Raw genomic sequence first — 24,750 nt, 5'->3', positions numbered from 1 at the left:
GGTACGAGGAAAACAATGCAGGGGAGATGTACAAGAAGGTTCACAGCATCATTTTTGGCTCCATAGCAACCACCACCCTCCTGACTTTACCTCAGGAAATCAATGCAACGGAAAAGAAAGAGGGAATTGCAAACCCCACCTACAGAGCAGTTCTGCTCTGTGCAGACAGGCAGCCCAGGAAACTCACCTGACGTATCCAACTGCGTACTGGATCCTGTCGTTCACATCACCCAAATATGCTGAAGCAGTATTTCCTGGTAGCCACAAAACACCACTTCTCCCTCCAGTACACCCAGCTCCAGGGCTTGTTTCTTTAATAGTACCTGCTCCCTGAGAATTGTCAGAAGTAGTATGATTTAGGTCTGTACCTTCCTGACCCCACGTAAGGTGGAGGGATGCCACAGGTAAGTAGGGAGATGTGTACAGCTGTCCTCCAAGTCCCAGAGAGTGCTAGCACTGTTTGCATGCTTAGACAGTAGATTACTAGCCAAAAAACCTAACCCAATGTAGAGGTGACAACCATCAAGGGTTCACAGTTGCACTGTTTTGCTCAGTCTTCATTTGCCCAGCTGCATTTTATACCTTCAAGAGTTTACTGCTCAGTCCACAGTTATTACCATCAAAGGCTAGATCTAGGTGTGTTTCCAAACATTTTTTCCACTTGTATACAAAGGAAACTGCTTGATAATATAAAGGTTTGTTTCATAAAGTTTGAGGAATCTTCAGAAGCAAGTCACAAACCATTACTAATCAGAAGATCAGTATTACAGTTGTTAATTAAACAGATGAGCCATCTATACACTGAAAAAAATGAAAACTACAGCAAGATCGTAAATACAAAATTTATATGGAATTTTAGTAAAAACACCCCTAGTAGAAATCTGCAAAACTTTCATATAAAAGACAATGCTGTGTAACATTTCAATGAAGAAAGCCCACAGAACAAGCGTTGCCCAGCATACACAGTACTCCAAGACTTGCACACATGATTCATACAAACCTTGAGGACAGCAGTTTTGAAAAGCTGCATTTCTAGCCTCTTTAAAAAGTAACCCATAGGATTTTTTGAGTGACTTGAAGCATTCATATTCAGATCCATCAGGGACTGTTTTTCAAAGCAATACATATCCCATTTGAAATTTAAATTGGTTCTCAAAAATCTTAAGTAATTTTTAACATATAGCTCTGGTTTACCAGCTTTATACTTAACAGCTCTATCCTTAATCAACACATTTTTAACAGTGTTCACAGCAGCTTCTCCAAGGACATTTTGTCTATACTGGGATTGCAAGAATAACTTCCATTTAAAAAATTAATCACAACAGAGGACAGATGACAAAATGCTCAGCTTGCACAAAACGTTGATACTGACTTTTTAAAAAGAAACATACTAAATTTAGTATATTTAAAATCAATTGTAATCATCTAATCAGTACTATACCTGTATGATTCAATTAAAATGTATTCCAGTGGAAAACAACTGATTCTGAAAGGTACGCTACCATTACACTCTGACTGCAGAACTAGTGGTCTTTCTGTTAAGCCCAAGTGTAGCCTTTGGAGTATCTGCTACTTATTACTTACTGTATACAAGACAGTATTAAAGTATCTCTGATATCATGCTACAGTATTTTTTACTGCAGATGTTAAACCAAATTGGATATAAATGGTTGCAGAGCAGTTGCTTTTCTGTTTTTTTTTTTTTTTAATTTTCACTAAATTATTAGTGAACTTTGTAATAAGATTCTGCAATACATGTCAAATACAGTCAAACCCAAGTTAGCATTAACATTTCCTATTTTATTCATAAAAACACAGGAGCAATAACATACATGTTATGTTGTTTGAGAAGCCCTAGAAGCCCACTATTGCTCATTTCCAGATTCACAAGAGATCTATGAAGAGATGCATCACTGTCACTTGCTGCCTGCCAACTTAATCCCTGCACAGAGTGATCTTGTTAGGTCCGTGATGATGGAAAATACTAACTTTACGTTAAGTAATCCAAACTTAACAGTGACATGCAAGAACAGAAGATCTGTAAGCAGAGACTCCAGAGAATCATGACACAGCAGCAACTTCAGATCTTTCTCTCACAGTATCTCAGAAACCCTGTATCTGCTAGGTCAGTCTCATTTGTGTTTTGTGTTTTTAAATTCAAAGACACCTTAACAAAATACAACTCCTGGGAGAACACGTTTTTTGTCTAAACATTTAAGAAGCCTTAATACCTCATCTTGAGTACTGACAACATGTAACTTGACTTTTTAATACTTTTAATACTTCATATTCCCAGCAGCGTAAGACAAACTGTGAGGTATATGGATGTTGTGTATTTTTTAAAGTCAAGTCTCTTTAAACAGCTAGAGAAAAATTTAGATGACTGGCTCCATGCTATTATGAAAATGAAATGAAATCAAAATTGAATATTGACATGTTCCCTCCTACACACTGTATCACAAGGCCACGTGCAGTTTAAAACATCCTCTTTGGTACCCAAGCAAAGTCATCAACACCCTTAATCTACACCGGATACGGTCCCTCATATTTTTCAGAGTCTGGTAGCTTTGGATCCATGACTGAAGGGATATATCAATTCTTATCTGACAAATTCACGTAACACTGGTTCCTACTTGTCTCCTGAAATACACCTAAGTCTTGTTTTCCTTTTAGAATTTTATGAGCTCCTGATGCACAGATAAATGAAGAAAAGCAAATATGTCCCGGAAACAACAAAACTGTACTCTGAACTTTTATGTGCATAGTTCTTCCCTCCACGCTATGATAGCCACAGAAGTTTTCTTAATTTTTGCAAATACATGCTTAGTTTGGAGGAAAAAAAATAGCCACGTACCTCAACTGATACCAAGTTCTGCTGTCTGTAAGCTTCTACAGTTTCTTAGTTACATTGAAGAATGCACAGATTACACAAGACAAACCAACTGTTCTCATTATAGTGCAATGTACATATATTTACATCTGTACGTCTCCACATATGTGAAAGCATATTTATACATCTCTACTACAGTAGAATGAGATTCAACCTCAGCACTGAGAGCACTCCTTAAGAAAATTCATATCCAATACATGCAGTGTAATTTTGTGTAAAGAAGAAAATCCAAACTTCTGCTATATGGTTCCAAGACACAATATGTAACAGGACGCAGAGAGCAAAAGTTAAGCTTTCTTAGTAAATATGCTCTTTACGAGCATTAAAAAAAAAGTCAAGACAAATTGGCCCTATTAATCTCAGTCTCAAAGGAAACTAGCATTTTGCACTTGCAACTTCTCTTCTAGTAAGAGAAATGATTTCATCTGATTATTCTAGAAGAACAAGATGAAATTCATGCACGTTAGCAAGGTTTATGCAATATAAAAAAGTCAAGATTAAGACATCTTACGCACATGATCACACATCCAATCAGAAACATAACATACAAGGTCTTACTGTAGATATTCCTTACCTAAAAAAAAAAAAACGGTATTGAACAAGTCAACCAAAGGAGGGAAAGACCAGTATCTTTAATGACTTAAGTCCTCTAATCACACCTAAAGCTGTCTACCTGCCAAGCCATTTTCACTTTATACAGTTCCATAGATACATATTTATCTTGATATAATTAGCAAAAACCAAAAGCTTCTCCTTGCTGCTTGCTCCTGCTCCTCCCTTTCCCCAATGTGCTGATTCTAGTGACAAAGTAGAAAAGTGACAAAGGTGAAGCCTTAAATGCCTCCTCAATTAATATTACTAAAGCAGCTTGAGTTCTGCCAAAGCTATTCTGGGTTGGAAACAGCAGAACTGCACTGCACATCATAAGCTTGTATTGGCAAGAAATATGCAACTTACTGGCTGCAAAATGAGTATTTCTTGCTACAATCTCTTAAAGAAAAGAGTCATGCTTTGGCAGTTTTCCCTGACCGAAATAATTGCCTTTAAACCTTTTTAAGTACTACACATTTTAAGCATCTAGCTGCCACTCTTTCTGGGCCTGAAGCTTTTGATTACTCAAAACTCCTTGGGTCAAAAAAAATAAAAATAATCTCAGCTGACAAGCTTGAGCTACGCAGCATGCCTCTGAATTACCAAAGCCTGAAAAATTTGGGGCCATGCTAATCAGAGCACAAGGCGCACCACATGATATACTTTCAAAACAAACATTAAGAAAGATATAAAGGTGCTTCAGTTAGAAGTGATAAAAATAAACCCATCCTACACCACATTTTTCAACAGAAGACTCATAAGGTGCCTTCTTTCACTGCCGTATCACTTATCTGGTGCTTCTGTGGCATTTGGAATAAATAAACATTCAGAAGAGTCACAGCCCTGCCAAGCTACTTGAGAGTTAAGAGTCCTTGTCTTGGTTAGTACTTACGAAGGAGCACAAGCACAGATGACCACTTTACAGCCGGTGAACTGAGACTTGGTTCCACCCCCCTTTACACACACAATACATTTAATTTGATTGTCATGGCTAAAGTTATACAATAAACAGTATATATACTTATAAAACAAACTCAATGAGTAATTACTAGCTTAAAAAAGAAAAGCCTGCTAAAAGAGCAGAGGTTTTGCGTAAACACAAGTGACAAATCAAGTGTAAGCTTCAGCTTCAGACCCAGGGTCTGACACTTCTTTGGTCCAAGTGTACAAAATACACCACTGAACAACTATAGTCCATTGTCAGCCGCCTGACTTTTACGCTGTCTTACTGAGCTTTCAGTCCCTGAATCAGCTAAAGGCTGTTCACTCAAATCTTCTGTTTCTTCTTCACCCGATTCTTTTCCAAGCTCCAAATCCTCTTCTGAGTCACCAGCACTTGAATTTGCTGCATCTTCTTCATCTGAGAGGTCTTTCGCCTCTGCAGTCTCTTCTGCATCATCTGCAGAAAGCTCAGCAGCCTCCTCTGGTTCTTCTAATGCTGCATTCTCCACATTCTCCTTTGTAATTGCTTCTTCTAAACAAAAGAGTTTCAAATACTGATGTTAGATTGACTCTCTAAACAATGTCTTTAAAAGTTACACCACTGTTTATGTGAAATACATCATGAACATTACAGTATATTACAATACTAAAATATTAATGAACTTCACTATTGAAAACTTTTGTTAGACATTATATTTCCTTTATTATTATTTCAAATATTTCTTCAGTAGAATTTTTCTTTCATCATCAATTGTTCTTCCTGCATATCAGGCTTTCATTTGGTTCCACAAAGTTACAAGATCAATGTTGCTTGGTTCCTTGAAGAGGTATCATTACCAAAGAAATCAGTGTGAAGGCAAAAAGATACTGGTAAGCTGTCAGGTAACAGCTGCTGTTGAGTCAATCAGCTAACTGGACAGCATACTGCACCAATATGCTTTTTCTATTGATAGTGATTTTAAAGATAGTAATTTTGCATATTTAAAAATTCAAAATTTGGCTACAGTCTTCCTGGTATGTATCACAGATGTATCTTCATCCTGAACTGCAAACCAGCACACACAAATATACACAGTTACAAACGAAACGTTTAATTACTGTTCAGTTTTGACACCACTTGATAGAACAATCATGTCACAAGGTGTTCTGGAACTTAACACACATCTGGTGTTTACAGGAGACTTCATTTTGCACGCAAGTTTTTGCCTCCCATTCCCTCGGGTACAGAACACTGGCCTGAAGCCCTCTCACTGAGGATCAGGAAGATGTATGTTTTCTTTTTATTTAAAGGATATGCAATGCCACACACCATATATTACTTCCTTGTAAGCTTAGTGACTAACTTTAGAATTTCAGAGGGAAATCTGGTTTTACATGCTACAGGGTGGGAAAAAAAGGCAACCTCTAATCACACAGGAGACTAAATAGTTCCCTCCAACCCGTGTGATAAGAAACAGCCTTGTGTAATGGACACGGACCTAGAAACACCGTTGTTCTAATCTTTCCCCATGAAGCTCATATAGAGACTCTCAAAGCCTCAACACTGCAACCAGGTCTGATCTGTGACTAGTGATAAAATACAGCCGAAGTCTGTTCAACTGGCAGCGATGTCAGATACAGAATTTTTATAGTTCTGGCTTTTATTATGACAGTTTATTATTCCCTGCAGTCTCTAGATTTGATTCTCTCTACCTCCTTTCCCCTTCTTTCCACAAATTATATGGAGAATTGTATAGGTTCAGAATTTTGCGTCTCCGAAGGCAACATACAGAGTGCATAATAGGATGTGGAAATGTCCTGCCAAGGCAAATTCCTTTTATATTTAAGCAGCAAATCCAATGAAGATACAGCTGCATAAAATAAACAAAATGCAGTATATTTCTTCAAGACTTCCTCCTTTTGAATGCATTTGGCCTCTTCATATTTGTGGAACTATGAATAAAGTACTGAGGGTTTTTGTTGCTGTAGTAGTAGTATTTTTGTCTGCCTTGCTACCAGGCAGATGCTTTGACTGATTAAATAGAGCCTGACACAGGGTGACAATCCTTGTCACAGTGTGACCATAATGTATACCTGGTTTACTGGGTCAGATTTAAGTGCCTGACAGCATACTGCCCTCCTTCCCACAAACATACATTTCAAACTACAGCATCACACTCGCTCAGGAGTTCTTACCAGATGTTTCAGTTCTGTATTTCGACTTTGATGGACAAAGACAGTCTGAAATCAAGACCAGTATCTGGGTATAGGGGGGGAAAAAAGCATTTGTTAACAAATATGCATTTCAACTCAGCAGCCCCTGCACTATTATATTTGTACCCTGTGTATAAATATAATTGGCAAGCTGATGATGAGAAGAAATACTGAGATTTGGGATACTTCATTATTCATCTTCATCACTTCAGTACTGCACTGATTCTGGATTTATTTTCTCTACTTCAGAGAATTTCAAGATACTTTCACTTCAGTGCATCCTCACAAGCAGCAGCTCTTAAAAAGCAGAACTTCACAAAAAGATTAATATGCTATCACTTGAATACATAAGTATTCACTAAGTGGCAAGTAATTTTAGATACTTAGACTTGAACAAAGGCAATGTGTGTTTTTTTGATAATTTAATATACAGTATGTGCAAAGACCTACTCATCCTTTTTAAACATACAATAAAAATTTAGAAAATTGCATTATCTGGCTCATAGGAAAGAGCTGCCTGAAGGAGCTAAATTAATAATACTGGAAAAAAAAAGTGCTATCTCTGTATATGAACCAACATTCTCTGCTTTCCACTCCACATCTTCTGCCTCCTATTTCCCTAAAATTTATTCAGTATTGAAAATGCTTTGCATCTTCAGAAGAGATGCCCAGCACACAGCTGAGGATCTTTATTTAAAGTTTTAGAAAGCTTCTTGGTCAAGATTTTCTGCGTTTTAGGATGCTATTCAATTCTGACTCCCCAGTTCCCTGATACACGATCTGTACTTCCACCTTTTATGCTCTATTGTACCTTTTGGTTTTCTGTTTGTTAAAGCAGCCTCAGAGTGGAACACATACAATCAAAATGCAAGCGAAAAGTCTTAGTATCTCACTGTTACATGTTAAGAATAGTGCAAAGGAAAGAAAAGAGATAAAGGATACAATGATAAAAACTACATTTCAATCACAGAAAAGCTTTTTAGTAAAGGCAGAAAGATTAAGTTTACATTTTCTCAACTTTTTCCAGTTTTGGTGTTTTGTTTTTTTTTTTATGGTGGGCTGTTGGGGGTGTTTTGGTGGTCTTTTTTGTTAAGTGGAAGGAGATTTTTTTTTAAAATTTAAATCAGCATTATCATTTACTTCTAGCTGTGTTACCTTGATTTGCATTTATTTGACAATAAAGTTATCATCTCAAAAGATGCAGCTGTTTTAATTGTACAATAAAAAAGCATTTGTTCACATGTATTGATACTGCATACATTACCACAACATTAATGGCTTGAAATAGAGTATGTCAGTTAAAAGCGCCAAAGCTTCAAAGCTTTTCAGAAAAGATGTTCATCCTTTCATCTTAAGTAACAGTGCAACAGCAAACCTGCATTGCTAACTCCCACAAATACAGCCCCATTTCAGCTAATAAAAAAGTCACTCCACAAAGCCTGTTTTTAGAAAGCTGGAGCCTTTAGACACCATTCTGATCACACACATGCAATCCTTAAGTATAATAACGAGCAATTAATAAGCAATTTAGAATCAGGTGCTGCAGTGTATCAGTGAAGTTTTTTGTTCCCCCCTCCACCGAAGTTAATGCAAACAAAAAGTTCTAAATAACTAAGAAAGGAATATGCTCTCTTACCAAACCCAGGAACAGGCCAATCAACAAGGTAGCCAAGATGAAGATTGCATAAGACATCCAAACGTGAATTCCAAGAGTGCCAGTGAGGTAGCTATGAATTTGCTGGAAATGAGAAGATATTTATCAACTTCATGCCAAACACCACACAGCATTTATACTGCTGTCACTATTACATAAATCAACACCTAATTAAGACCTTTCATAACAGCATTTATACTAAAGTCTTCCCTCTCAAGCACCAGACATCCTTTAAATGTCGTACTAGGATTCTTCTGATAGCATGAAATCTTGTTTTGCTTTACTGAGTTTTCACATTAAAAGGCACCCCATGTAATCTTACTGCAGATAGATGTACGAGGAATGCTCAGAGCATACAAGAATGTATCACAACATTCTAGGTTTTTATATTCTGTAAGAAGGTGACAGCTGCTTAAAACAGATTAACGGGCTAGATGAATCTATGGCATGAACCTGTACATCTATTTTTACAGCCTCTGCTGCAGGGAGGAGACCATATAGTAAGCATACCCGAGAATGACAGAACACCAGTACAGCAAATTTTACAATGGTAGTTTAGAACTTAAACATTGCAGAACCAAAAAAAATCAATCACATCAGATTCAAAGCAGGTGTCATTTTATACCCACTTTACAAGCACACCACCAAGGAAAACACAGATCCTCAAAAGGGCTTTATCCCTGGGATAAGAATTGTATCTGGGAAGAAGAATGGTAGGTGCTTGAATTTGCACAAGATAAAAACAAATACTTCAATTTGGGAATTCATTCATTAACTAAAATGCAGCCATTTATTTTTTACTCGAGCTCTTTAGTTCTTAAAAAGAGCCACACATTCTACACAGATACAAAATAAGTGGTTTCTAACTGGAACACAACATCACAATTTCTTTGAAACTGAACTCCATTATTTAAATCTACAGATTTATTGGCTTGCACCAAGCATCACATCAGGTCAGATTGTCCGGTAGGAAGTAAATTATAACATCAAGTCTCTTCAAAGAGTATTTCCATTAGAAAACAAACCACAATCAACATTTACAGAAGCTTTAATATTGAAAATTCTAGGGTCTATGTCCGCCCTCCCCCAGCCCCTTAACATCTGAACAGCATCCAACATTTATTAAACTATATGCAAGGATAGTACAGGAAGAAGAGTGAGGAAATGTAGAGTTGAAATATGTATTAGGGTGGATAGCAAATTAAATGCTCTGAGAAAAAACTCTCTAATCTTTCAGGAAGGAAACTAGACAAGAAAAACATCATTGCACAGCAACCAAGGAAGAGAAAAGCCAGAAGGCTGTAAAAAAGTTAATACTATCCAATGAAAGAAAGAATCAAAGATGGCTTGCACGGGAAACCTAATAATGGAAAGTTTTATTTGATTCCGAGATAGTTAGATGCTTACTGGAAGTGCTACAAACTCTGTTCAAACTCCCTACTACCTTTTGAAGTAGATATTACAATATTCAGACTTGTTTTGCTACAGATAGTCTTTTGATCTTGGCTACACCTGATAATCTTAAGAAAGTGTTTCCCAACCAAAATTGCAAAAGTGTCTGAAAATTCTCATCATTTGCGTACTACAGGAAAAACTCTGATATCTCCCAAACAAAAGTGTCTTGAAATGTTTTGTAAGTTCAAAGCACACTTCATTGTACACTAAGCATTTCTCCATTACTTCTGGTAATTATTGTACCGTCCAAATTTGTTTTTATGTCAATCTTAATGATAGTTTGAAATCCAGATGCAAGAATTCTTATTAAAGAATAAGGCCATTACTCTGTTCATCTGCACAATAGATTAGATGTAGACAAAAAGCAGAAGAGCATGATTTACAACTTCTAAAAGGAATCTGGATATAATCTTTATGAATAGGATTAAGTGAGAGACTCTGGTAGATACTAAACGTATTCCTGAGGCACACAGCCACATATTCAGCAGCTGTCAAAAAACTACTTTATCAGTTTGGTATTGACACACTTTGACAGAATAGTAACTATACCAAGATAGTAACACAAGTAAGTATTTTCAGTATTTATGATAATCTTCACAATCAAATTACATTTTTTGGCATGGAGGCTATTGTCTATCAGCACTGCAAAATTTCTAGTGCAAAGATACTACACATCCAATGTACAGTAAACATATCGAAAAATCGAAATTTCATAAAATAATAATGAAAACATTCAACTAGATGTTGACTTCTTAAACAGAATATTATTCTAAGCATGAAGAAAGAGGGGCATGGAATATGCTACCACATAGTTACTTACCCTGATCCACCCAGAGAGGTGAAATAGCCCTGCCATACCATGCATCCTAAAAAAAACGCAAAGGGAAGAACATGTTCTACGACAAGTAAGAGTTAAGATATAAAGTAAACTATCCAAAAACCAGAGAAAGATTCTGCTTATGGATTTTTGATACCATTTCAGCCCCTAGTAATCGATAGAAGGAAACTAATGCAAACAAATATATTTTTCTCTATATTACGTTCATTTAAGCTGGCTCAATGCAAAGCATTGAAACGGTAGCTTGAGATAGCATTTGAGCATAATTACAAAATATCAGTTCCACAGTCTGTGCACCTTATCCCCAGCTCACAGCAGCATACAGCCCCACAGCTCCTCTCCCTGTTACTAAATACTCTATACTTCCTCATTCTCAGATGAGAAATAAGAACAGACACCGGATCTTTCATATAAATTTATACACAACAGCTTTAGTCAAAATGAAATGCAACAGGGCATTCATATCTTTGCTTTGAAATAGCATAGAACGCTTGTGTGCTGTAAAAGGTGAAGCAATCTCAACATTCTGGAGACAAGCATACTGTGAAAGCATTACCAGTCTCCTATTCCAAAGGAAGACAGAAGACTTCCTTTTAAACAAATAAAAACCTTAAAGCTAAAGGCTGCTGCTGCAAGTGACCAGAAATCAACAAGTAATAATCTACATAAACATACATTTGAAAATATTTAGCAAGCAGTGGAACTGACACTTGTATAATGTCATGTGGCTGTACCTCCCCCCCCTTATATATTTTCAGAGATAATATCAACAAACCTCAGCAGGCATGGACAAAATCAAGTGCAGAAGATAAACTGCTTTTAAAGGTGAGAAACTGCATAGCAGGCTGTCAATAAGGATTGCTTCTGCAAAGCCTACTTGTCTAGGGAACAACGGCTTTTTGTCTTTAAGCTGTCAGCAAAGCACCCTTAATGAATGATGAGCTATAAAACATGCTTGTTGTTAATAAAAACAAAGTATTACATTATAGAAGATGGGGACTTCCATCCTGCTACCGGCTCCACAGCTTTCCATTTTTTCTCTAAAACATAACCCTGAAGGTCTTCCAACGTGCGTGAGCCTCTGTATCTGCGAAATACTCCATTGTTTGCACTAAAAAGCATAAATACACATTAACTTAATGGTTAAACCGTACAGCAAAAATGCAACCCTCTGCTCTGCCGTTCCTCCCCTCCCCCCCAAAATAAAAAAACAAAGCATACTATGTACACAGATTCAACTTGCTCAGGAAGCTGAATACCCAAGGATTCTCAATGTTTTGAAACTAGCATCTGACGGATGGTCTCAGATTTTCAACAAAATGAGATTTTGCTGTTTATTAAAATTGCTATTATTCTTAAATAAAAATTCATTCTGTAGTGAATATGAAGCACAGGATACTAATTACATTAATTTTTAGGCAAATCTCAGAATTAAAAGTATGCATACATATATATACACGTACAACTCAATACCACGATTTAATAAAGAGTTCTCCATTTAAAGGATTTCATCCTTTATTGAAGGTGACACAGCAAATATCCTGTGTGATTTGTTTATAAACAGTATTGGTAACAAGAGAATTTAGTAAATCAACTTAATCTAAGGAAAGTCTTGAGATGAGGACTGTGTTAACATAACCAAAGCCATTAGCAATACCCTGAACTGAAACTGAAAGTCAATATTCCTTCATCGCCATCTATATTTCAGTTATGGTGTAAAACAAGCAAGAAGCAGGACTCAACAGCTACATACCAATATAAAGTCAACAGATTAAGAATTTACAGTCACAGAAGCAGTGCTACATACTTAGTGAGAGGTTTCTGTAGTGTTTTACACAGGATTTGTGTGGTCTGTTATTAAAATGAGAAATTGAACTGACACTTCTACAAGGTCAAGTGTTTCTGCTCACATATAGTCAGGTTTCTAGAAGCCAATACTGCAGACTTGCATCAGTTCTTACATATTATCAAATGTTGTTTGCAGACTGGAAAAGCATCACTTACCTAGGTACAAAACTGTTTGTAGGAAAACCTTCCCCCATAAGTTAAAAATACATGATATCCAATAAACACACTGAGCTCCTAAAGAACGTTTTAAAAATTGACAAAGTGAGATAAGCCAGTTGTACATCGTGTCTTCCATGTCACTGTACAAACAGGACATGGAGAAAAGAAAATGTACAGAAATAGACAATTGTTTTTAGTATTACACACTTACTGGTAAATTGTAGGAAGTGTTGTTACAAAGAATCGACCACTCAAGCCTAGAAAGAAAGGAAGGAAAAAAAAACATCAAACTGTTACGTAAAACAGAAATTCCCCAGCATTTTGACTTACCTATAAACACCTACAGATCTTTATCTGTATACTAGAAATCAGACTGCATAGCTTTTACCACCATTTTGTAAATACAAGTTTACAGTTTGTCATCAGACATGCCATAAACTAACAGCTGTTAAATACTGTTGCCAAATTATGTAAAATGTTTACCTTGTAAAAGGCTTACTACAGGATGATTTTTCTACAGGGAATTCACTCCTATTTGCACATAGCTGAAGATGCTGATGAGACTGGGAGTGCTCCCCTCCAAGAGGAAGATGAGCCACGCAAATGCACCCTTATTCCAGAATCCTGCATGCTTATGCCTGTGTGCAGCCTCATGCAGATCACCACTGCTCCATCTAGAAAGTTGGACTGCTAACAACATAGCAATGCAGGCTTTCAAACTCTGGCCCCCGGTTTTATTTCATCCTCTAGTTGATTTTAAATGATTTAGAGCTGCGCATGTAAGATTTCAGGTACTTAAAGTAATTAAATAATCTTATTTGCTTGCTTGCTTCTTCCAAATAATCCTTGTACACTGCACAACCAATCTGCTCTGACATGCTGTACGATGATACAATCTCTCTCATACACGACTGTAGCAAGACAATGTTTTGGTTGTTTCTAGGTTCTTATCCTTCCTTCCCGAAAAGCATTCCTATCTACAAAAGCAGAAGCGGTATGTTAACAGATTGATAATAAAGCTTGGGATGTCTCAACATTCTGTTCCATGAAATACTGCAAATCTCAGCCATGAGAGTAATTTTTTACTGCCACCCAGGAGGGTGGGCCATGTTAGCATTTTGAGCATCAGACATGAGAGATGGCAGAAAGGCTGAAGCAGGGCTTCACAAGACTGACTGGAAGTGACACCCAAACTGAAAGCAGGTGTTGCACTAACTGGCAAACACAATTGTTTTACAAGTACCACGCTCGACAGTGACAACATAATGAAGCTTTCAGGACAGAAATTCTCCAAATCATCAAAAAGCAGCTGTGGGGGAGAAAGTGTTTGAAGTTCTCTGGATTTCCTTCCACTCAGTACTGCTATAGAGCAATAAGCACAAGTGCTTCGAGCATCACTGCTGTGTTTGCTACACCGATGAAGATCTCCCGGTGTATGGCTTCATTGCAAAGCCATCTGTGAAACAGAAAGCTCTGAAATACCTCATAAGCAGAGTGTCTGTAAGACTCAGCTAACTACAGTTGTCAGGTGAAGGTATCACACTATCCCTGCTCCCAAGACTGAGAAATGTCAGGGCTACTTGACACTACCACCTCCTGACAATTAGCAAAACTTGTAAGTGAGAGGAATAACTGGCCTTAGTGCTTAGTAATTTTAATATTCAACTCATCCAGCTTAAAGACTGCAGAAACAAAAAATGTGCTAGTAATGTCATCTATTCTGGAAAAGAAATACTGGTGTCAGAGCTTACCAACCCCTAGGTATGTAGTCTAACTCCACTACTAAGGGCAATTGCTGTTCGTAGACAGCGCCAATGTAAGGAAGGCAAATCAGTTAACTTTTCCTTCTGTAAGGCTCTGAAAATTTTTTCAGGAAACTAAATCTTTATTCAGCTTTCTGCACCAGGAAGTTAGTCACGGAAAAGTATTACAGCAAGAGAATTTCTACCCACAGAGCCAAAGAGGACACAGACTGAATTAAGCCAGGTATTTTTAGGTTTCAGTACTAATGCTTATTCTAGAGTGAAACCCCCTACAGAACTAGCAAAAAACGCTTTCAGGTGTTATTCATGTTTGTTTCGTTTTTGAACATATTTAGATCAAACACAACTTTCTTTAAAAGTCCCCAAAAAAAAGAAGGCATCTTCATTTTTCAGCTTTCTGTTTTTATTGCTATAGGGGACAGGATGGCAGGAAATCTTATAAAACAGTTCAAAGCCACACCAGCACAGGGAGACACTAAATAAACAAAAACACAAGTGTAACAGAAGAATTAATGACGCAGAAAGAATAGCAGCACAAGAAAAACAAGGTGGAGAGCTGTAAAGAATATTATAAGCTTATAAAGAGCAGAGTCATGGAAATACCGAAAAACTCTGAAATCCTATCAAGGACTAAGCAGGCAAACAAAATGAAATAGCCAGCTTAAATCCCTTTTACCAATAACCTATCCTAGAGCAAGTACCAATGGTCTTAGCATGAACAATGCAAGGCATAAAACAAAATCTGTTGCCAAGTGCACTGAAGTATCCCAAAACTTCAGATGGAGGTTTTGTGCTAATCTAAAACACCTTCTTAGGTCAGCAAAATCAGATGTGAGTCAGCTTCAAAAAGCTAAGAACATACAGCAAGTTTTGGTGCATGCTTAATACTAACTTAACTGGGTAACAGTTTAACTTGAAACACAGCTAAGCATGTGTTTGCAAATCACACCCTGGCACATGCCCATCATGTAGTCAACAGCCAACCAAGACCATGGGAAAAAAAGTTTTGTATTTGCCTTTCCACCCCAAAATACAGAGAATATAGAAGCCATCTAAAAATACTGCTGCTTTCAACAAGCAAATATTCAAAGAAGATTATGGAAGACCCAAGAAATCGTGTTTTAAATAGAGCTGTAAATGCTGTGATTGGGAACTTAAAAAGGCACTGCAAATACCGGGAACTTTGTGAGCCAGAAGCACCTCCATTACTTACTCCTGAAATACTGCATGTTTCAATAGAAAAGACAAGGAAAGAACAAGCACTTTCAGACTAATACATCAAGCAACCGAAGCATGCTGTAAATCCACTAAGGCTCTGATGGATTCATTCTTTGGGCATCTGTTATAATTAAGCACCATGAATGGCTGCTTCCCCCTGCAGCGTTTGGAAATGGCATTTTATGTGGCTCTGCACACATTCTTTTTCACCAAAAGAAATTTCAAGTACCTGATCCCTTCAGGTCCCAACACACCCATTCAAATTCTTTACCAGGTAGACTAATTCCATTCAGGATCCCAAATATTTTATTTTTACAGCCTCACTTTTGAAAGTGCATTTTTAACTTACTCACATCCTAACGCCATAATCAAGACTGAAATCCTCTTATTTGAACACCACCTAAGCAAAGAATCCCTATCTAACTGGGAGAAAATAACAAGATGGGATTATAATGGATCCCCAATTGCAGCCTTAACTCCACAGTAAGTCCTGCTTTGTTAAGGTGAAGAAGCAGAGGTTGGCTTTAAGTTTCACCTATGTAGAAATGTTAATGTTCAAACTCATAATTTCTTAACCTGTTATTGATGAGTATCTGCAGTAGAGGAGAGCCCCACACCAACAGCTTTTTGACATCAGAGTTTTTGTATATCTGTAAGTCTTTAAACAAAACATTAACCAACATGATGGCTAGAACAGCTGGCATTTTCTTGTGAACTTAGATCTCTGGTTTTAAGCACTTTAACTCATCCACCTAGTGTTAACTTCGTAAAATTAACTTGTTTGGCATGTTCTCAAATAAACAGAACACATTCTCACATACTTTAAGACAAAAAAAAATCCTAAAGCTCTAGGAATCTTTTTGGTCTAGTAACACCTATTGCTGTCAATCTTCTGATATTGCTGACAAAATCTTTTATCCCCTCAAAGCCAAAACAAGCATGCAGTGTTCTTCAGAGATGGTAGAGATTTGGAAAAAAAAGTAAACGTTGGTACTGTTTACAGAAACACACATTCAAAACTTTGAAAGGAGTCACTAGAGCAGGAACAAATAATGTTGTATTTATGCTTCTGTGGATAGATAGGATACCCAGTTTGTAAGTGTATTTGCGTAGATGCATCAAATGAGAAAAAAACAATGAAGGTTGTACTTTAAAAGCACTACTACAACTTAACATGACAGTAAAACAGCACTGTAATGCAAAATAGTTTAAAACTTATTAAAGGAGGCTCACACTGTGGTAATGCTACCGCACCCTGAAATTCTCAGAAACTGGAGGCTACAGAACTGTATGCTTCTGCAGACAGTTCGGAGGGGACAGAAGTAAGGTGGGCAACAGCTTCCAGTGAAGTAGATTAAAACAGAGAGTAAACCCCTTTTAATACAGTGTAAGGCCAGATCATTCCCCCACAATTTCTTCAAGTTAACCTTACAAACTCTTATGCACACAGATGTGAGCTATGTAGAAAAGCAAAATGTGGAAAGCACTGTTTTGGTATAGAAATGTCTGACTTGGCTGGCATTCCATGTACTCCAGTAAAATAAAGCACACTCCCAGATATTCAGTTGCACTTACATTGACTCATTTATTAAAAACACTGTCTATGTACTATACCTGGTTCTTGAGTGACATCCACCTTTCCCACAGTGATATCTAGATGTTCACTTTCTTTTGCAAAACTCTCCCATATCAATTCAATCTGTTGGCAAGCTGGACACCAAGGAGCATAGCTAGAGGGGGAAAACAGGTTAAATATTTTAGTTTTCTTATATGTGTACACATTCAAATTGATCTAACATATAGAGGAAAATACAAACAGATCAATTACAGAAAAAAATACAGTTTTTCTTAATCAAGTCTACTGAATAAGACAATCAAGTAGCTTTCGCATCGATCCCTGTGTTCCTCCTCATGTTATTAAAACAAAAGCAAATCTCCACAGCCTTGAGAAATTCATATCAAAACCCTCACCACTCATGATTTATTCTATTTACATATAAAATAGATCCATTTTCATGGCAGCTATCTGAATTATTGAAGCCAGGCTGTACTAGTTCAACATAACATTTCGTATTGATTTCCCACACCTCAGAACTTCTGGAAATTACATTGGCCTTAGCCCGCTACTCAATACATCAGAGCATGCCCTTTTCAATACGGCTCTTTGGAGATCTGAAGAAAGTACACCTTAAATTCCTACTGCTTGTACTGACTGTCTTTCTCAAGTTTTGCTTTATCTTAGGATTAATTTCAGCAAAATAAGAAAGCATGTTTTAAAAGCTGAGTTCTCTACAATACCAACTGCATTATTCAAGCCCAGTTTACCACTGTTATTGATAATATCAACGGGGAGACAGAACAGCTAATTTGAAAGGGTAACATCAGAAAATGTTTAAACTCTGATAGGACCCCATTTCTACCCTAACACGTCAGACTTCTGCAGCTTGCAGCGGTTGCTCATACACGCAATTAAGATAACACAAGTAGTGAGGCATAGCACGTGAGTGAGCCATGGCAATGACTCCCCCCCCAGCCATACCTTTTACAGATGAAGGTTAAGAGACCTTTAGGAGATGTCCCCTAATTTATTGGGGTTTGAAATGTATAAGCAGGCTTCTGATATTTTAAAAGGCAAGGAAGCAAATGTAGGGGGTTTAGAGTCACCCTACTTGTCACAGCACTCAAAACGTGCTACCGTGTTCCTCTTTCATTCCTTATAGAATGGAGAAATTTCCTCATGGGCAGAGTCCCAAATCCTTCCCAGCCCACGTGCCCACCGTGACTGAGAAGCTCTGCAAGGGGCTGCCTCACGCTGTGGGTCTGCCTGCCGATGCTGCTACCTGACCTAGAGGCACTTCTCCCTGCCCAGTGGCCTTCTGAGCAGGAACACTTGCTTCCACAGGCGCTGGCCTGGGGACAGATCTCTCCAGCCACCCACTGATGTTTCAGGTCAATAAGGCTGAACCTGAAGAAGTAACTTTTCATGGAAGAGGTAGAATTGAGTTTACTGAGTGCTTTGTAAATTTTTTATAGGGGGTTTGAAAACTAAGTATTTCAAAAAGGAAATCTTGCACTTTGGATGTTAAAAAGATACAAGTTAAAAATATGCATTGTATTTTACTGTAATAGAAATTTGTGATTTTAAGTATTCAAGCTAGTATTGTGGATTTTGAAGTAACATCATTTGTTATGAGAGCACCTGAAAAAAGTACATAAATCTAATCTTGCCAAGAAACAGCCTGTCACTATCGCTTAAAAAGGTGCTGGAAACAAATCTCACATGCAGAGCTGCTGGCCTGTAGAGTGCTTTTAATAACAGATTGACAGATACTGCGCTTCAAAAACAGACTACATTTTATTACAATAGCTTGACTTATAAGTAAGAAACCACATGTCAGATAACGCTACTGATGTTGCTCTAAAATTAAAGACAGAAGTTGGAACGCTTTCTAAATCCAGCTTCTCTAGATGTGTCAAATTCATACCACAAGGCTTCCAAGATTAATTTAACCTTTAGCCTGCTTCAGGTACTGTCTGATCTTGAAATGGAAATTTGGCCATATTAACATTCATGCTTACATTTGACATTCATGAGAGTTTCTTCTATCTGAAATTAAGTGGAATATTCAATGTGCATAGTTGAGATAATATTCAAATGATTAGAAACCTTTTCTTTATCTCAAAGCAGCACTAAAATCCACCCTTACCACTGTTTGGTAGGGAGAACAATGAACTTCACAAAAGGCCTTGCTTATTTGGCTTCCTTTGAGTATCAGTACCAGACATGGGATAGAACTAAGTCTTATACAGTGCTACAAGATCCAGGCACTCATGCTGAACACTGGCACGTCATCTGCCTGAAAATATTGGCTTTGCATTCCTGAAATTACAAATTTAATTTCTGCTAGCCAGGAAACACCCTGCCCCTACACAACCTGCAGTGAACATCAGATTTTTGCAGGGTCCTTACTGCTGCTTACTTCAAAAATCCTCACTTCTCTGAAGCTTTAACATCCACATCGGTTACTCAGCACTTCAAGCGCTATGAGGAATGCCTTCTGGAAATAACAAAAACATTCTACTGCCAAAGCTCTACTCTGTCTGTCAATCTGAAAATACCTCCCCTTATGCTCTTTGTGAGATAGGGAGGAGTAAAATGCTTCACATTTAGGTCAGCTTTATCTAAAGTTTCAAAACCCTTTGCACCCTGAAGAACTGAAGCTTAGGATGACAATTACTTTATTTGATTTGAATGTAGGCTTCTATTGAATCCTTTAGGTCCATGGCTGCTTAGTACTTCTACAAGTCATGGTATAACCACTGTTCTTCTCCTCCCTCCCAACAAGAACCCTAACAAACAAAAAAAACCCACAAAGTGTCTGTAGGAGCAGGTAAGCAGATCCACGCATGTATCCACTAGTCCCTGTCACTATCCATCAAGCTTTATGACTCAAGATCAGGTCACTTACAAAAGCAGATGCAACCGAATCTCTTCGGTTATACTCCACCATCAATCAGCCAGGAAGCGATAAGCACTGCAGCAGCAGCACCAGGTTTAGGGCTGTTGCTCCCCCAGCTCCCTTTGCACAAGGGGACGCGTTTACCTGTTTAGGTGTTGCTCACACTGTGCTCTGTGGCCCTCCAGGTGCTCCAAAAAAGCAGCATGCAGGTCTTTCCAAGTTAAACCATGGCCTACTGGAATTTAAAGCAAGACCTGGACACTTGGTTGAGGAAAAAGTTTTCAGTAGCCTGTTACATATTTAACAGCAATTTACTGATCTCCACCATTTACAAAAACCTGACTGAAAACATCACGTACCTGTAAATTACATATAGCCAAGTTCCTCACCGCAGTATGTATCAGACACCTGCCAACATACACCTCACCCAAGGCCCCACCAGGCCTCTTACACAGCACAAAGCTTCACAGTTGAAATAACCTCATCCACTGCATCCCCTCTGTAACTGAGGCAAACATCTATTTGCTGGTCAGGTCCACTGCAAGAACACCAGATTTAAGTGGATTACAGTCTCAGAGTCACAGTCTCAGAGAAGCTGGGTGTCTTCTCTTCCCCACTCCAATCCATTACAAGACCTGAAGCTCTTTCAGAGGGCATAAGAAAGATAACCCAGAAGCCAAGTTTTAAGATTTCAAAGTCATTAAAAGCCAAGTCTGCATCTGTCTCAGATGTAAAGCTGGATCAGTTCATGCTTGCAGCGATTTGCACAAGAGACAAGCGACAGGCACAAGAGAGCAAGCCTTGGCTTTCAAACACAGCAGCTGCACAGATGGCTGGGGTAAAACCAGTCCGAGCAAACACCATTCACTGCTATCACTGGAGGGAACAGGTAAAGAGGGAACAACTGCACTTACTGCACTGACCCACAGCTTCGCAGGCCACTCTGCTAATCGTTTCTCCTCTTGCAAGCAGATGGCTAGGGAATTGACAGATTCACTCATTTTCGGATGAATGTAACTGACTCCTTTATCTGCCCTTCCAGTGCTATCATCAGCAGCTATCAGTATTGAACAGATGCAACCCCGAATCCTGTTCTGCATTTTGCTGCAATGGCAACTTCAGGAAGTTGCAAGAATCTAAGAACAAAGGCCAAGCAGCTTATGGCAGCGGGCACGAGAGGATTTACTGAGGAGAAAACAGCAAAACAGCCAAGATAAAAATGTCCTGCTTAGTCTATTTTTTCTCCATTCAAGACACATATCTCATCTGTTCCTTCCGTGAAAAGTACTGTTGAAAATAAACCGAGCTCTTAGCTTAATTTCAGATTGGGAGTACTATTAAAATTAGAGGTGCAGCTCTTGAGACAGCTTCTAGTAGAACAGTCATAGCAGTAACAGAGTAAAACGGACATTTCTTTTATTCCATCAAGTTTTGTCTTACTGCTACAAGTTTTGTAAATGTAAGAGACTTGCCTAACAGAAGCCAGATTTTTTCCCTTCTGAGTTACACACAGAAACCTCCCAAAGGTTTAATGACTGCAGGACCACAACTCAGTCAGACTAGTTTCTCCTTCTTCACAGCTTCGATTCCTCTCCTTCCCTGTATTCTCTGCCCTCTCTGTAAACAGAGGCATGAAGACTATAAACACTTATTTACTTCAAGAAGAAGAGGAAGTTAAACAGAGACCAATCAAGCTTGGAACAAACCACGTTTAAAAATGCAAAATGCGCTTTTAACAAAAAACACCAGGAATTAGTTTTCTATATTCCGAATTGACACAATATTAAAAATACAGAAGAAAACTATTCATGCTAACAAAGCATTACTTTGTAGATACAGAGCAGAAATAATTTAACAAGGGAACTTGTTATAACAGTTTGCTCCATCACCATACTTTAAGTACTTCAGCAAGGATTTGCATGCTGTGATAGTAACAGTAAGCAAAAAGCATTGCAATGTCTTTGAGACACAAAGTTATCCAGAACATTATCAATGAAATGCAGCATTGCTTCCAGTGCCTGCAGTTTTGCCAGCTACGAATACCTGAATATTTACAAGAAGTCAGCTAAGTACACGCACTTCAGCTAGGAGGGACGAAGGAAGAAAAATCCTATCACCCCTACAAATCCTGCACACAAATTATTTCTGACTTAAGTCTCTCCAGTTGCACACCCGAGAACAAATAATAAAGTGGCAGCATACAGTAATTGGCCTACACTATTTTCACAAATCGAAAAAAATGAAGTTAAGCAGGAGTAGTACCTGCTTGCACCACGACAGAAGGCTTCAAAACAGTATTTTAGAACAAGAGACCATTTTTTTTTCCCAAAGAGATGCTGCAACAACTTTTGCAGCATTTTGCGTAAAAAAATAAAAAGAAATACTGCTCAGAGAGAAGTCTTATAAACAGCAGATTCTCCGATCAAATGAAGTTTTGATGAACGATGCTGCTGCCTTGCCAACAGACCCACCATGCAGCATGGGAGGAACCTCTGAACTCAAGTGCCAGATTCCTGTCCACACCACCAGCTCTAAACCAGATGAAAATCAGTAGGAGCCAAAATCTGTTAATATGAGAACTGTAAGAATCACAAGAAACTAATTCAGGACTTTAAATTAGTGTTTAGACACAACTGGGAATCTCAGACTTAATTCAGAATCAGCAGCATCCTCAGGAGAGAAAAAGGTTCCTTCTCACAAGTAGGATGTATCAGAAGTGCACCACAGAACGCAGCATGGAGAGCCAAGTTTCTTTGCCACGTGAAACACAGTATACAAAATAGAAAAAAAAAATTAGGCAACAGAGCATGATGTACCAAATTCAGCTACCCTAAAGCTAACTTTTGCACCCTTACTATTCTCAGCTACCTGTCATTCCAAGCTACCTGTCACTCCAGAGTTTCAAGCAGAGTAAAGACACACAAAGCAATGTGGCTGCTCACTATCCCAACAACTTCTGATTTCAGTCAGTTCCTCTCTTCTTCCTTCCCCAGGGTCATGCACCATTAGTTACTTACATACTTTCTCTTAGAAATAAAAGAAAGCATTGGGTCACCTGAAGTGACCCCTTTCCTCCTCAGTATTCACTGGGTTGTAAGTCAATAGGTAACTTAATACAAATGTTTCCATATAGGACTCAGATGTCAGAAGTGGGGAAAAAAATCAACGTAGAAAATTTGAGAAAGAATTATTTTCACTCCAAAATTATCTCTTCCCTCATCTTTTAGAAAAAGATAAATGGAGGTGAAAAAAAAGGCTCAAAACCAAACCCAAGTCCCTAGCCACAGCAATGGGCATCCCTGGGCCTCCAGTCAGGTGTTTCAGGACTGCCTCCACCTAACCCTGAAGGCACTCCATCAGGATCCAGAGCACCAAAGCCCATGGGGAAGTCGTAATCCCTCCCCTAAATGACTCAAACTAACTCAAATTCAACACTAAAGCAAAACAAAACTTAAAGCAGCCGTGGAAATATTTATGAGGAAGCATGAGTTCAGGTGTTGACAAGCCATCCCCTTCGTGAGGCCACTTAGTCTGTTTGAAACTGTTAACGCACATCCACAGAGAAGCAGCACACATGCCTCAATAAAATCCTATTTCACATTTACAGGTGCCACGCGAGTATCCAAACTACTTTTTAACTGGTATATTAGAAAACTTCGAGTTCCTTTTCTCCTGTCTACATACAGCCAGGTGAGCTTGTCTCCAAGCACAAGACATCTCATGCATTTCAACAACAGCTCCGTGCCAGTGGCGAAGCTGTGGCCCCACAGAAGTTTGTTAGCACCACTGAAAGCCCTTGGGCACAATGGGGAAACCTGCCCAGCTGTCAAGAGGAGACAGCAGGAGCAGCACTGAGGAGCTGAGGAAGCCCGAGGAAGCCTGATGCACATCCCTCCGACAGCAGGAACCCTGCAGCAATGCTGCTGGGGGTGGTGTTGGGATTTTAGGGAACACCTCCCACTCCTGCTAAGCGTTACTTACCAAATTCAGCTGGCACAAGCCCCCACAAAAGTCCCAAACACATAAGCAGCGCAAGGTGCGTTGCCTAACATCGTTCCCCAGCAAGTTTCTCTCGACCACGGCCTCTGAAGCGCAACCACTGCAGTCCCAGGTTACCAAATTTTGGCCACTTTATCCCCCTCGGACTCTCCCAGCCTGCACAAGAGGTGACCGGGAGGAAGCCCCCTCCTCCTGCAGAGCGGGCCGGGGCAGGGGGTGCACCGTGAGGAGGCTCTGACCCCAACCCCAACCCCATCCCCGACCCCAGCCCCTCAGGGGGAGCCCCTCAGCCCCCGGCCGTTACTCACAACTCCACCATCCACTGGCCCTGCAACACCAGGCTCCAGTTAGAGCCGCCCAGCACCTGCACGCGGCTCCGCGGCTCGCCGGGCCTGCCCGCCGAGGACGAGGAGAAAGAGGAGGAGGAGGGAGAGGAGGAGAGGGCAGCGGCAGAGCTGAGCGCTGCCGCCTGCAGCAGGGCGGCCGCCACGCACAGCCACGGCCCGCCGCCGCCGCCGCCCGCCGCCATTTTCCCCCCGCCCGGGCCCAGGAAGCGAGGGCGGGCGCCAACGGCCGCGGCGGGGCGGGGCGGGGCGGCGAGGGGCGGCCCCCGGCTACCGGCCGTTACCGGCCGCCTGAGGGGAGGTGGCGGCAGCGGCTCCCGCAGCGCCCCCGGGATGGCAGCCTCGGGGTTTCACGGGACTCGGCCGGCTTTTGGCGGCTTTCTCGTATCGGGGTGA

The 24,750-nt window shown here is 39.4% G+C and overlaps 1 protein-coding gene and 1 long non-coding RNA gene across 3 annotated transcripts in view; one reads left to right on the top strand and one right to left on the bottom strand.

Moving 5' to 3' along the window:
* The window catches only part of LOC121067319, a 66,038-nt gene extending 45,368 nt beyond the window's left edge, over positions 1–20,670 (top strand). For both annotated transcript variants that reach the window (XR_005818235.1, XR_005818234.1), the window contains 2 exons: positions 13,091–13,361; positions 18,272–20,670. This is a non-coding gene — a long non-coding RNA (uncharacterized LOC121067319). The remainder of the gene's footprint in view (positions 1–13,090; positions 13,362–18,271) is intronic.
* On the bottom strand, positions 1,780–24,702 carry TMX4 (thioredoxin related transmembrane protein 4). The gene is made up of 8 exons (XM_040551673.1): positions 24,319–24,702; positions 17,166–17,281; positions 12,782–12,827; positions 11,546–11,674; positions 10,546–10,591; positions 8,253–8,354; positions 6,599–6,662; positions 1,780–4,955 (listed from the first exon to the last, which is right to left on the bottom strand). Exons 1-8 carry the CDS (start codon positions 24,537–24,539, stop codon positions 4,669–4,671), a joined length of 1,011 nt encoding a protein of 336 aa, XP_040407607.1. The 5' UTR covers positions 24,540–24,702; the 3' UTR covers positions 1,780–4,668.
* Between the last annotated feature and the right edge of the window lie 48 nt (positions 24,703–24,750).

This window comes from Cygnus olor, chromosome 3, assembly GCF_009769625.2.
Source record: "Cygnus olor isolate bCygOlo1 chromosome 3, bCygOlo1.pri.v2, whole genome shotgun sequence".
Lineage (NCBI taxonomy): Eukaryota > Metazoa > Chordata > Aves > Anseriformes > Anatidae > Cygnus > Cygnus olor.
Note: the sequence above shows the minus strand (reverse complement) of the source record. Positions and strands in the feature narration are given on the sequence as shown.

Coding starts and splice junctions, on each gene's coding strand:
- TMX4 (XM_040551673.1), bottom strand. CDS start 24,539: ATGGCGGCGGGCGGCGGCGGCGGCGGGCCGTGGCTGTGCGTGGCGGCC. Junction 12,828..17,165: donor GGATGTCACTCAAGAACCAG/GTATAGTACATA, acceptor CTTTCTTTCTAG/GCTTGAGTGGTCGATTCTTT. Junction 4,956..6,598: donor ATACAGAACTGAAACATCTG/GTAAGAACTCCT, acceptor TCTTTTGTTTAG/AAGAAGCAATTACAAAGGAG.